General features: G+C 38.7%; 2 protein-coding genes across 2 annotated transcripts; both read left to right on the plus strand.

Moving 5' to 3' along the window:
- Window positions 1-1,161: 1,161 nt before the first annotated feature.
- On the plus strand, window positions 1,162-9,871 carry LOC134854237 (uncharacterized). Its single transcript, XM_063870413.1, has 9 exons — window positions 1,162-2,834; window positions 3,365-3,572; window positions 5,788-5,988; window positions 6,339-6,501; window positions 7,101-7,178; window positions 7,441-7,592; window positions 7,885-8,248; window positions 8,827-8,974; window positions 9,481-9,871. Exons 1-9 carry the CDS (start codon window positions 2,604-2,606, stop codon window positions 9,685-9,687), a joined length of 1,752 nt encoding a protein of 583 aa, XP_063726483.1. The 5' UTR covers window positions 1,162-2,603; the 3' UTR covers window positions 9,688-9,871.
- A 2,147-nt stretch (window positions 9,872-12,018) lies between these two features.
- LOC134854701 (uncharacterized) lies at window positions 12,019-12,408 on the plus strand. Its single transcript, XM_063871056.1, has one exon. The coding sequence runs from the start codon at window positions 12,019-12,021 to the stop codon at window positions 12,406-12,408; it is 390 nt and encodes a 129-aa protein (XP_063727126.1).
- The last annotated feature ends 555 nt before the right edge of the window (window positions 12,409-12,963 follow it).

Below are 12,963 nucleotides of genomic sequence, written 5' to 3' on the forward strand. Positions count from 1 at the left end.
AATTAGATAACGGGCGCCGAAGTTTTTGCGAAAAAAACTAGACATTTCCACACAAAATCCAAAAAAAATCGTTTTTCTTACCATTATCTTACCATCACACAAACCATAAAACCTTACCATTGGTGTTCCCTATCTCAATACATTGTTGACTCTCTACTCAATCTTAATATATAGCTGGGTGACCGGATGATCTATTTGAGACGCCAAAGCCCGGTAGTTCGATTCCAGTTAAGACTTGTTTTTCTTGCGAATAGAAAATTTTGGCTAATTTAGGTTGTTATCTGTCTGCTTATTTTTGTCTGCTTAGTGTCGCAGAAAGGAGTGTTTTCAAAAACGTGGCTTCTGTATAGCATTTCTAAAGCTCTGTGTACTGTGCACTGTATATTTTGGGCTTTTGTTGCAATGGTTATTGACAAAAACGAGTTTCTGAATTTTTCCGTTTGATTTTCATAATGTTCATATTTGTATCGCAAATTGTACGAAGCTCAACTTCGCCTCTGTGTCAGAAAATGTCAATTTTAACAAATAATACACCAATTTTTAGTTGAAAACAATTTTTAAACTTTTTGCGCGATTTTTTGGAGTTTATACTTCTCTTCATTTTTTTAAGCTGCGAGAGAGGCCCACTTTAATATAGTTTTGGCAGTGTTCGACAGGGTAGTTTTGGCGTAAATTTTGATTGACTAAAAAGTCAAAAATTTAAGGCACGAATTTTGTTCGCAAAACAAATTTTACCAAATTAATACTGCAAAAATTCAAAGCAAGTTTCGTCGTCGCTGTTTCTCACCAAAAGTCAACCCAATTTGAGAAAAACGCGTTTTAAGTTTCAAGTCTTGTGCGTTTTGTTCAGATAATTTATACCAGCGCTGATTTTGAATTTCAAATTCAATTTTTGCGTGATTTAATGGTTTCTGTTTTTCATCCAAGCTTGAAACTAGCAGAGTCGCTTAGACTAACTTGTTTTTTAAAGATTGTTTTTAGATCTAACCTAAGATGAAATTTTGAAACAATTAATCTGATCTTTTTAAATCTGATCGCCTAAGATGAAAATTTGAAACAGTAAATCTCATCTTTTTTTCGCATTGAAATAAATACTAAAATTGATTTGGTTCAAGATAGATCATAAATCATATAAGAATTTATTGTTTTAAATTCAGATATGATGCGAGGCTGAAGATACATTGCACCTGAACTAAAGAAGATATTTGAGATACCATCTCAAAATACCACCCATCGTATTGACCTCAAATCTCATCAAAATTGACTTAGTGAGCTGGGTTGGACAGCAAACACTCTATCTCTATATCATTTTATCTTTATCTGATTATTTATATCTTTACAAATATCTTGGCGATCGGATCCTCCTAAGAATCTGAGCTGGTTTGATTCATGGGAGCCGAATTATCTTCTTTCTACCAACTAATCGACCCTCACCAATGCTCCACTTTACCTCAAGTTGATGCTGCTGTTGACTTTTTACCCTCGTTTTTAGTTTACTGTTTAATAATAATCTCTTAGCAATTCGTGGTTAATTGTCGTTTTGCACAATCTGCACCTCTACAACAAACTCAGAAGTAAAATAACCATTAAATATTTCTAGAGTCACCACTTAATTCAAAGCTCGCGTTGTTTGATCAGCTTCAAAATATCGATCAATTTTGAAAGCTCTTGTTGCAACTTCACTGTATTTACTAATCAATTGAATACTGGGCTGACCTTAAACTGAAGTTAAGTTATTTTCCAGGCCTGAAGTTAGCCTTTGTGCAAAGTATTTACTTAACAGAAGCGTTTCATTTTGAAGTATCAGTTGTTTGATGAACCATATGATCTATTTCAAATCTGACCATTTTGAAGTCAAAAATACTTTGGCGTCTTATTAACTCAGTACTGAAATAATAAAACTATTTTGGGATTTTCCATTGATATAAAATATAATTATATTTATTCAGTTTAACTTCTTAGGAAATTCATTTTACTAAATTTCAGCAGCAAAGAAGACAACTGCAGACTATCTGTGAAATCAATTGAAGTAAAAATTGATTTCAGAAGTTAGAAGTGCGAACCGGGTTTCTTTTTCGTACGAAGTTGCTTTCTCTTGGTGTTCGGTACAGTTATTGTTTGTATTTGCTTGACCGCTAATCATCAAGTCCGAAATTATCGGGGCCGAAAAGAATCTAGTAAGTCCGAAATTTAGTAAGTCACGTGAGAAAAACCATCAACAAATAGCTCCGACGCGACAACCTATCGAGAATCTGTTTAATCGAAGTTTCGACTAGGTGTTGGTTTTACCGTTAAATCAAATATACGTTCTAACTTCACTACTCGATCATCACTGTACTTAATTTAAGGGTGATTATTCGCGAGTTCTATTGTCCAATCATAATGCAATTTCAATCCAAATCGAATCTTAGTTAGTCCCTCAAATTTTGATTATTATTGATTATTTTCATTATTACTTTCTTCGTTATCTTTGAGTATTGTTGGTATACTCAAATTTCACGTCAAGCTGAAAATAAGAACAAAAACTTGAGAATACGTAGAGTGAAGTTTAAAGTTACGCCGTTTTTGTTTGCTCTTTTTTTGTTGACAATAACTTTGCTAGTATGGCGAAAGTTTTGTTCGAATGTAAATGCGGTAATGTATCTGTACAGTTTACGGAGTCGGCTTTGGGTCGAAAAGGGGAGGGGGTTATTGCAGAAGATCCCCTCTCAGAAGGAGCAGACGATACTCTGGGAGCTGAGTGGGAGCAAATAGATTTGGTGTCATTACAGCACAAGTATCCGTCTCTCTCTATTACCTCAATTGGACCTCAGAACCAAACCAAAATTAGTTCGGTAAGTTTTGATTCGCAACTGAACATCGGATAAATGCCTTAGCAGCCATAGATGTTGCTCTCGCAAAGCACAAACAAGACTGCCTCGTATCAGGGCAAAGACCTGAATGTTCCGACTATCCTCTAACGTCTGAAATAGTTTTTGATTTAAAATTGATGACATTTTCGACAAAAATTTTCGAAAGTCGGAACAATGAATGAGATTTACGCGAGCTAAGTTCTTGTTGAAATCTATAAACATTTTTTGTGTTCTAAATGAGTTGCACGCGTCCTGCTGGAAATGAAATAAAATACTTATATTTGACTAGATGATGCAAAAATGCGGATTTTTTTCCTCGCATTTATTGTGTTCATACACAAGAAGTTTTGATTAAGACATCAGCTATTATAGCCTTTCATCTGGAAAAGGATCTCGTCAGAAAAACTGAAAAAGACAAAGATTTAATTGCTCTTTTTATTGCTCGATTAAGGGCTAAAATTCCTGGCCGCTTGTGAATAGGGCATGTATTAGTTATTTGTTTTCTTTAACAGCACTTCGCTTTCCTGACAACTACCGACTCTCACTCTCAACTCACCTTCCTTAAAAGCAAAGATGACTCATCTCCTGTGCGGCCACTGCCATGTGACGTCATCTACTGTCTGAACTGCAGGTCACCGCAGTTCATAGTCCTGTTCGCCTCTTCGTCTCATTCTTACAGTGCGACTGGGGCCGATAAAAAGGCAAACACTTTACCTCACGGTGAGTGAGCCGATATTTAGATCTTGTTAACTCCCCCCCCCCCCCCTATGGTAACTTGTAACGAATCCCTCCCCTGTTAAGGAAGAATGGAACTAAATCATATACGAATTTTGTATCTTGTAATGTTTTTCCTTCCCCATCTTGCCAAACTTGGAAACTTTTTACAAGATCCAGATTTAATGAAGTATTGGTTGAGAACCTTAAAAGCTAATAACGAAAGTTATTCCTGAAGATCTATTTCCAACTTCTGCTAGATAATTATTGGAATAGGATGGGCACGGTATCACTGCCATCACTGCGAATATTGATCTGTCAATACCATCCATTGGTGCAACATGAGTTCCAGGAAATCATCTCAGTGTTAAATGTTTTCACCTCGCTTGTTTCTTAATTGATTAAAAATCGAAGCTTGTCTTGATAGTGAGAGAAAGCGAAGCAGGTTTACATAAAGTGACTTAGTGAGAGAGCAGGGAATATGAGCAGCTCGGAAAAGACAAAAAGAAGCTGGCAAATGTTTGGTTTTTTTTGCATAAAGACTTGAGTAATTTTTAAAACATGGTTTTTAATTGTGCTGCACGGAAATGGGGAAAAAGGCCATTTTTAAAAGAAAAAATCTAAATCAGTGCCTCTTAAAATACTACAAGATATTTTATAATTGAAAGTTTGCATTTGTTTACTCAAGCGAAGCGTAATGTAATATTACGCAAATTTTTGCTTAATATTACATTAATGCTCGCAAATAAAAGTGCTCATTTGTTGGAACTTTTGGTATATTTCAATTTAATCATAAGTTCTGTTTGCTAATTTTTTAGTGTCATGGTGCACTCATCCTCTAATTATTATATCGCAGGTAGTGCGAAGCTCAGCTTCCCTCTGTGTGACATCTTATGTTTTCGGCCCAACTAACCACGTTTTTTCGGCATAGTGACCGCTCGGTAAAGACTTGGCGCTTGCTGATTGTGTTTTTCTGAAATTGAATTTCTTTTTTTCCGAAAAATATCAATTTTTAAAAAAAAATTGGCTGAGTTATTTCAGTCTCATTTTTATTCGCTAGCTTGCAACGCTACGCTTTCGTTGTGAAATGTTTGTACAATTCTGTGTATTTTTTTTTACCAATTCTGTGTACTGCAACTGATTTTGTTTTTGCTGACATTGACTGATTCATGAAGCAAATTATTAATTTCGTCTCGTCTCGTCAGAATGCCGCCAGAAATTTATGAATACTTTTTTAAGACGATAAAAACGGTTGTGTTAATTTTTTAAATATGTGTATCATTGCTGTTACTTCGAATTTGGAATTTGAATTCATTTATCCAGAAAAAATACATTAATAATGAAATAAACATTATAAGTTCTCATGAAGGTCTGTTGAAAGAGCATTTCAGTTAATCGCCAACCGCCTGGGAAAGATAAAACAAGAGGACAAGTAGAAAGGTGGCCTTCCATACAAAAAATGTTTCATAATAAACTTATTATCTATGTAATTTTTGCAAAAATTTTGTTAAAAAAGTTTTTTTAAATTCGCTCCTTTTCAATATCGTTGGGAATTAGATGAGACTATCAATATATTATATGCTAGAGTTAGGTGTCTTTTTAGAGACTTTTTCATGACTGTGCTGTGAAAGGGCACAGTTGGTAGCACACCTTTGCTGGAACTACGAGTACTTGTATAGATACCGGTTAACATGCCTTATTGTTATTACACAAGCAAAGTTTATTTTTCTGTTCATTGTTTCCAATCTATATCGCAATTTCCATTGCATGATTGTCGTGCAACATTGGTTGGTTGCAAAATTTTTTTAGACATTCAGTACTGAGCGTACTGAGATTCTCAGTACTATTTTTGAGTTTTACTTCTTATTTGACTTTTTATATAGCATGTTGTATCCGCCCGATTAAGCGCTTCCAAAGCTTCTAGTATTTTAGGTCGATAAGCAGGCAGTGCTTTATGCTGATTCCTTAATTGTTTTTCTGATTTGAAAGCTAATTTTCTTTCCAGACTTCTGTCTTGCATTTTCTGGCGTTTTCAGAGTCATGTTGCCGTTTCTTTACATGTGTTGCGACTTGCAGATTCGTTTTTGTATAATAGGTTTTTGACCATTCGAATCAAATGCGCGACTGCTGCACTTGCCCTTATTAGCTTTTATTTAAGATATTTTGTTTTTGCGACATCTGTAAAATTTAAGTGATTTGACGTCGCTGTGTTGTGTTTTAGTGTACGCCACTCAGTTCGCTGATGAAGCTAGGTCGTGTAGTGAGGAAGAGAGAGAATTGACTGTGGAGGATATTGTGGCGGAGAAGATAGGAGAAAGAGGAGTGGGAGGGGGAGGGGGAGACAACGGGAGAGATGAAGACGACGCGGAGCTGGAAGTGATAAAGAAACTTCAGAGGGTGGCAGAAGTATCACACTCCATTGGTTAGAAAACTGTTTTCTAGGTCTTAGTTTTATTTGAATTTCATCTCAGTGTTCAATTCTCCCCGATTTGGATATTGATTTTGCAGTTAGTTCCGCACTCGATTCTCAGGATTCCTAAACAGTTCCTGACACTTATTTTCCAAATTTGTTTCATTTTTGAGGAACTGTTTGTACAATTTTGGTTGTGTTATTTTGTGTTATTTGCACAGCAACTGGTTAAATAACTTTTGCATCTTCGGGCAGCGTAGTGTATTAGTACGAACCTTCTGTTTTTCTACTCACCTTGTAAATATTTAGTTTCAGGCCTTATCTTTCAATTCCTCTCAAAATCTCCTCTCAATTCGTTTCAGGCTCTGCTGTAAGAAGTGGTTCCAACAGTAGTGGGGTTGTGTTTGGGGTAGATGTGTTTCCCACTGGCCTGAAGTTGGACTGGGGAAGAGTACAGGCCAGAATGCGACAGCTGACGAATGAAGTCATGGCCGAGATAGAGGAGGAGAAGCGAATCCGAATACAGTCAGTTGATGGACTGCATGTATTGTTGTAGAAATAAATTAATGATCGCGGGGGAGGGGGGTGCGTTATATTTTTAATGGAGTTAAATTTTGGGTATGTGTGTGTGTGTGGGGGGGGGGTACTGTATGCTTTTAACCCAGAAAAGTTGAAATGGTTGTACTAAAAAGAAAAACTTTAAGTTTTCTTAGTGAAGTGGTGTTCTACAATAAAATATTGAAAACTTGAGGCTTTAAGAGAACAGTTTGCAAAAATAAATATTCAGAGAGAATTTTTAAATTAAAACAGGCAATTGATAGTTCCGATGGTCTGTGATGATTTTTCAGCTTCACACCTCTATTTTTTCTTTTTTTTTTAAATGTAATGATACTAATGCTCGGGGCTTGAAGAAGTAAAAGCTTCTCGGCTTATGATGAAGTTACACTTTAAGTTTTCTGGTGTCTTTTAGTTTTTAAATCTGTTTCCAACTAAATTCAGATTTCACAAATGAACATCAGATGGTAGGAGTTTTTGGCAGAAAATCAAAGAAACTGAGGTCGGAACACTGTTTTTAATTGTACAACAATCGGCTATTCGTGTTTAAAATAGCAGTTTTTCCATAGGAGACTGATCCACAGAGAAAACAAGCGAGCGGCCGACAAGAAACGCAAAGCAGCTTCCCTTCTGTCTTCCATAGAACAGTGAGCATCGTTTTCATATCGAAGAGTTAATCGTACCGTTCAATTGGTTTGGAGCTAGAAATCTCTTTTGAAATTAGAATCTACATTTTTATAACATTTGACCATTCAGGTGTGGACTTTTGCTCTACAGTTGAAAAATGCAAATTTTTCTTTATTTCATTATAATTTAATACGAATTGTTAGCGCGTGAATTCGTCAATTTTATTTGGACGGTTGTCTGGGTCTAATTTTGGCCAGTAATTAGTCCGTTGATTTAATCCAGAGGCATGTGTGAGTTGCCAAGATGTGCGGCTAGCAGACACTCCTCGACATCGACTGCTTCTGCAATAGGGACAGTTGACTCTCTATCCTCTCTGTCTCTATCACACGGATCTTCTCAAATGAGGACAGCTGACAGATCGACTTACAATCCAAGTTAATATTGAGTCTAATAGCTTGTGGACACCCCCCCCCCCCTCTCCGAGAAGATCCTTAAATTTTTTATCAGTAGCATCCTTCTGAAATGTTAGTTTGCCACCTTCCACCACTTAATCAGTTAATTTGTCGAAAAAGGAATAAAAACTAACTATAATCTAAAACCCATTTGTTTTTTTTTGATTTTTCGTTTGAATGGAAGTTTTCACGAGGCCTTTATTTGAATAAAACCCTAGCTCATTTGCTGTTGTCATGTTGTTTTTAGCGCTAACTTCGTTGTTTTTTCATGTAGATTCTGCTTCCTTCGGAGACTTGGATCAATTTGGCCTAGAAGACGACCAGCTAAGAGACATGTCACTGGGCCGAAAGGGAAAAGGACCGACAAACAACGAAGACGAAGAAGATGAAGGATATTTAGTGTCTTCGAATGTCTCCGAAGACGAAGAAGAAGAAGCTTTTTTCACCGAGAGCAGTGGCGGATCCTCTTCGGGCATTGACTCGGCGATGCATACAACTCAGACTAGCGTGGCTTATGGAACGGAAGGCCTAATTCCCCAAATGAGTCATAACTCGTCGGGCCAGAGAGACATCAGGGCGAGGTCGAGTACTGTGTATAATGACAGGACACAACATGGCACAAATGGGCGTTACTCGGGGTTAGTAAGAATGTCATTTTTTTTAAAGTAAACAGAAACACAGACCAAAGAAACTAAAGCACTTGAACAAAATTGCAAGAATTCCCGAGTTAGTTTCTTCTAATAGGATAAGAAACCTTTTCATCGGATATAAAGCCTCAATTTTGGTTTAGGTTCAGTGACACAAAGTTTTTTTCGATGATGAGATAAAATTTCATATCTACACAATACTGACTTGGTCGTGCTGAGTTTTGATTTTCTGCTAAATAATTACTACTTTTCGTTTGGTAAGAGCCAAGTATGTAGTAATAGTAAGTATTTGTACGACCAAGGATAATTTAAGGATCAAGTTAAATTCCTGCAAGTTCAATTCCAGTAGAACAAACAAGTTAAGATCCTCCTTGTAAAATGCTCGTTTCTGCTTGGCTGAAAATTCCAACTTAGAACCAGGTTGGAATCAAAAAGTATCGTCCCAAAAAACAAATTTGAGGGGAGGAGGATGTGAATTTGGTCCGGATTTCAAAGGTTCGATTTTGTTGACATGTTTTCCTTGATTTCATATCGAATGTTTACATCTTAATGGTACTGTTGTTGTGTAGGGATGAAGAGGGCGGAGGCGGACAGATGTTGTCGCAAAGTGTTTCGCAGCCTATTTACATTGGAAGCCACAGTTTCAGAAGTGCCTCCTCCTCCACTAGCTTTCATCGAGATCATCACAGATCGAATGCTGCCAACACCTCAGCTCATGTTAGTTGGACACCCATTTTTGATATTCCACCATTGTTGATATTGAGGACATCGCAGTCCGCCATCTGAAGTTTGGTATCGCCGCAATTAAATCGGACCTAAGTTTTGATATGAGCGAAGATAACAGTCCAAAAATGGAGCAGTAAGCTCGGGAAAATTAACATATAAAGTCAGTCAGATTTTCATTTTATACTTATATTTTCCATCGTCCGATGTCTGCAGAGTCTCCATCCTGCTCTGCGGGTGCTATGGAGGCTACAGGGACATCGCACAGTTATTAGAGACAGTAACCAAAGCAACTAAATAGTGAACAAGTTCGAGGAATTTAAAAAAAAACAGGGGACGAGACAAGCGAGTTTCGGAACCAAAAAGTTCTGAGAAAAAGTTTGTTATTCTCTGACATAATCAAAAGCATGCTGTGGATTGGACGGTTCAGACGGCCAGTCAATATAACATACTTCGAAGGTAGTGTACATATTATAAATTAGATTGATGCCGTGTTCTAGGACAATGACTTACATTTGCGCATGCGTGAACTGTCGCGCAGTGTGCGGGGAGAATCGAGTGACATCTTTGGAGACCTCCCGGATGATCATCGCAAACTGGACTTCGCCCAGATCATGCGCAGCTACACAAACTCATCCGAGGGAATACTTATGATGCAACAGGCTCATGAGAACGGAACTGAGTCGACCAATGACGAGAACAATTGATTCGATGCGACACATAAAACTGACGCGAAACAAAAATCATTCAAAAGCAGTAGTTGAATTAGAATTGGAAGATGCAGTGATGTTTTATTAGCTAATTGGATTGAAAGAAATCTCTTTTCTAGATTTTAGGTGAATAGAGTACATGAATAAAAGCTACTGAATTTAAAGTTTTACAAGGTTCAAAGAGATTTACGGGTCTTCATGGTCAAGTTGTTTAGGATTGACCTAAATGTTGAACTATCGTTGCAAAGACGTTTGAGTTGAATTAAACGTCGATACCTGTGGACGATAACTTCGAAAAGAGTGAATTTATTTTTAAGAAGTTTGATAATGCTGGAATGCCATGCTCATATAAGCGCAGTTGAAATTATGGATATTTTTCCATATTATGAAATTAGTTAATAATGCATCTGACATAGTTATTTACTTCTTTTTTAATACAACAAATCAAGTTAAACAGTTTTCCTGTTAGTTCTGACCTTGAGCTGTCATTCAACATAGGTAATGAATGAATCTATGCCAGCAATTTCAAAATATTGACGAGTCGTTATTAGTGGTCCTCAAACTTATTACACTAACGAACGTAGTGTATTAGTATGACTACTTTTTTTCCAGACCTAACTTGCAAATTAAAGCGCTTATTTGGTGATTTTTTGCTATAATCACGATCTAGCATTGATTATTTCATAGCATCTGTTCTCTTGTTTAATATGTTTGACGATTTGTAAGTGTCCGATGCTAAAATTGAAGCACAAGAGACTCCTAATCTCGAGGTCGCTCGTCCGAATCTGACGAATAGCAAGTTTTACTAATTCGAGGCCTAATTAACTTTTACTTATTTCATTTTATAGAGCTGCTTTTTGTCGTTGCTAGTATTTGCAAAGGGCAGCTTGCTTGTGTTTAAACAGGAACATTTTGCATGCAAGCATTTTGTCTAAAAGTCATTGAATCTTTTCCATGTTGATTACTTCAAATGTCAATGAACGTACTGAAAACACTTTTAAATGTACTTCAAGCCCGAATTTGAGTTATCGCAGTGGGATTTTTAAAATTTTTAACTATCGAACAGAACAATTGGTACAAGGTACAAGGCTTTTAGTATGTCATTTTTGATCGGCTCAACTGGCTTCTACCGGCTTAATATATGCGGTCGCCTTTTCTGTCCGCTAGCTTACAATGCTATATTTGTTGCTGTGTGGTCTTAAACACGGTTCGAAGCTTCTCATTATTTCTATGCATGCAACTTGAAAGAGACTGCATTTGATTTTTTTTCTAATGTTGGAATGACATGCTGATATCTCAGGAGAAAAAGTCGAGTTAGGTTTACAATTGAAGGTAAGCTGGCTAAATTTCATTTAGAATTATGGAAAACTATTATCGTCACTGTAATGAACATTTCTTCAGCAAAATATCAACAATCGCGTTGGAACGACATTTTACACGAATTCAAATTAAAATTGAGTCAATGAAAGTTTCCTTTAATTTGCACTATCAAGCGTAAATTACTACTAAATTACATCTTTAGGAGAATTAACGAATACGAGTAATTCTACTTTTCGAAAAAGTAAATTCAGTTGGATGTGAAAAACGGAACGGTCAGCACGTTTGTCTGTATGGGTGCCCCCACTTGTGTCTGTGTGGATGCCCCCACGTGTGTTTGTATGGGTGCCCCCACGTGTGTTTATATGGGTGCCCCCTCGTGTGTCTACATGGGTGCTCCCACCCACGTGTTTCTTTATGGGTGCCCAAATATGTGTCTGTATGGGTGCCCCCACGTGTGTCTGTGTGGGTGCCCCCACGTGTCTGTGTGCGTGCCCCCACGCGTATATATATATATATATATATATATATATATGGGTACCCCCACATGTGTGTATGTGTGCCCCTATGTGTCTGTATGGGTGCCCCCACCCACGTGTGTCTTTATGAATGAACCCACGTGTGTCTGTATGGGTGAACCCACGTGTCTGTATGGGTGCTCCCACGTGTGACTGTATGGATGCCCCCACCCACGTGTGTCTTTATGGGTGCCCAAATGAGTGTCTGTATGGGTGCCCCCACATGTGTCTGTGTGGGTGCCCCCACATGTGTGTATGTGTGCCCCTATGTGTCTGTATGGGTGCCCCCACCCACGTGTGTCGTTATGAAAGCCCACATGTGTGGCTGTATGGATGAACCCACGTGTTTTGGGAAAAGAAAATATTGAAGAACTATTAATTTCAATATCAAAAATCATGTGTGAAAACTTATTTAATGGTTTGTAAGGGTTCCCCACGTGTATTTGTATGGGTGCCCCCTCGTGTGTTCATGGGTGCCCCAACGTGTGTTTGTATGGCTGCCCCCACCCACGTGTGTCTTTATGGGTGCCCAAATGTGTGTCTGTATGGGTGCCCCCACATGTGTCTGTGTGGGTGCCCCCAGATGTGTGTATGTGTGCTCTATGTGTCTGTATGGGTGCCCCCACCCACGTGTGTCTTTATGGGTGCCCACATGTGTGTCTGTATGGATGAACCCACGTGTGTCTGTATGGGTGCACCCTCGTGCGTCTGTATGGGTGCCCCAACGTGTGTGTATGTGTGCCCCTATGTGTCTGTATTGGTGTCCCCACCACTTGTGTCTTTATGGGTGCCCATATGTGTGTCTGTATGGGTGAACCCACGTGTGTCTGTATGGGTGCCCCCACGTGTGTCTGTATGGGTGCCCCAACGTGTATCAGTATGAGTGCCCCCACGTGTGTCTGTGTGGGTGCCCCCTCGTGTGTCTATGGGTGCCCCTACGTGTGTCTATATGGGTGCCCCACCCACGTGTGTCTTTATGGTTGCCCAAATGTGTGTCCATATGGGTGCCCCCCCGTATGTATTTACTGGTGCCCCCACGTGTGTATATATGGGTGCCCCCACATGTGTGTATGTGTGCCCCTATGTGTGTGTATGGGTGCCCCCACCCACGTGTGTCTTTATGGGTGCCCACATGTGTGTTTGTATGGGTGAACCCACGTGTGTCTGTATGGGTGCCCCCACGTGTGACTGTATGGGTGCCCCAACGTGTGTAAGTATGAGTGCCCCCACGTGTGTCTGTATGAATACCCCCTCGTGTGTCTCTATGGGTGCCCCCACCTGTGTCTGTATGGGTGACTCACGTGTGTCTGTGTGGGTATGTATGAGTGGCTGTTTGTCTGTGTGGGAATGTATGAGCCCTCGCGTGTGTCTGTATTGGTGCCCCCACCACTTGTGTCTTTATGGGTGCCCATATGTGTGTCTGTATGGGTGAACCCAC

Source organism: Symsagittifera roscoffensis, chromosome 9, assembly GCF_963678635.1.
Source record: "Symsagittifera roscoffensis chromosome 9, txSymRosc1.1, whole genome shotgun sequence".
Lineage (NCBI taxonomy): Eukaryota > Metazoa > Xenacoelomorpha > Acoela > Convolutidae > Symsagittifera > Symsagittifera roscoffensis.

Excerpts from the sequence above, each read along its gene's own strand:
- LOC134854237 (XM_063870413.1), top strand. The coding sequence starts at position 2,604 with ATGGCGAAAGTTTTGTTCGAATGTAAATGCGGTAATGTATCTGTACAG. Across the intron at positions 3,573-5,787 it reads GGCAAACACTTTACCTCACG|TGTACGCCACTCAGTTCGCT; the intron begins GTGAGTGAGCCG and ends GTTGTGTTTTAG. Across the intron at positions 5,989-6,338 it reads AGAAGTATCACACTCCATTG|GCTCTGCTGTAAGAAGTGGT; the intron begins GTTAGAAAACTG and ends AATTCGTTTCAG.
- LOC134854701 (XM_063871056.1), top strand. The coding sequence starts at position 12,019 with ATGGCTGCCCCCACCCACGTGTGTCTTTATGGGTGCCCAAATGTGTGT.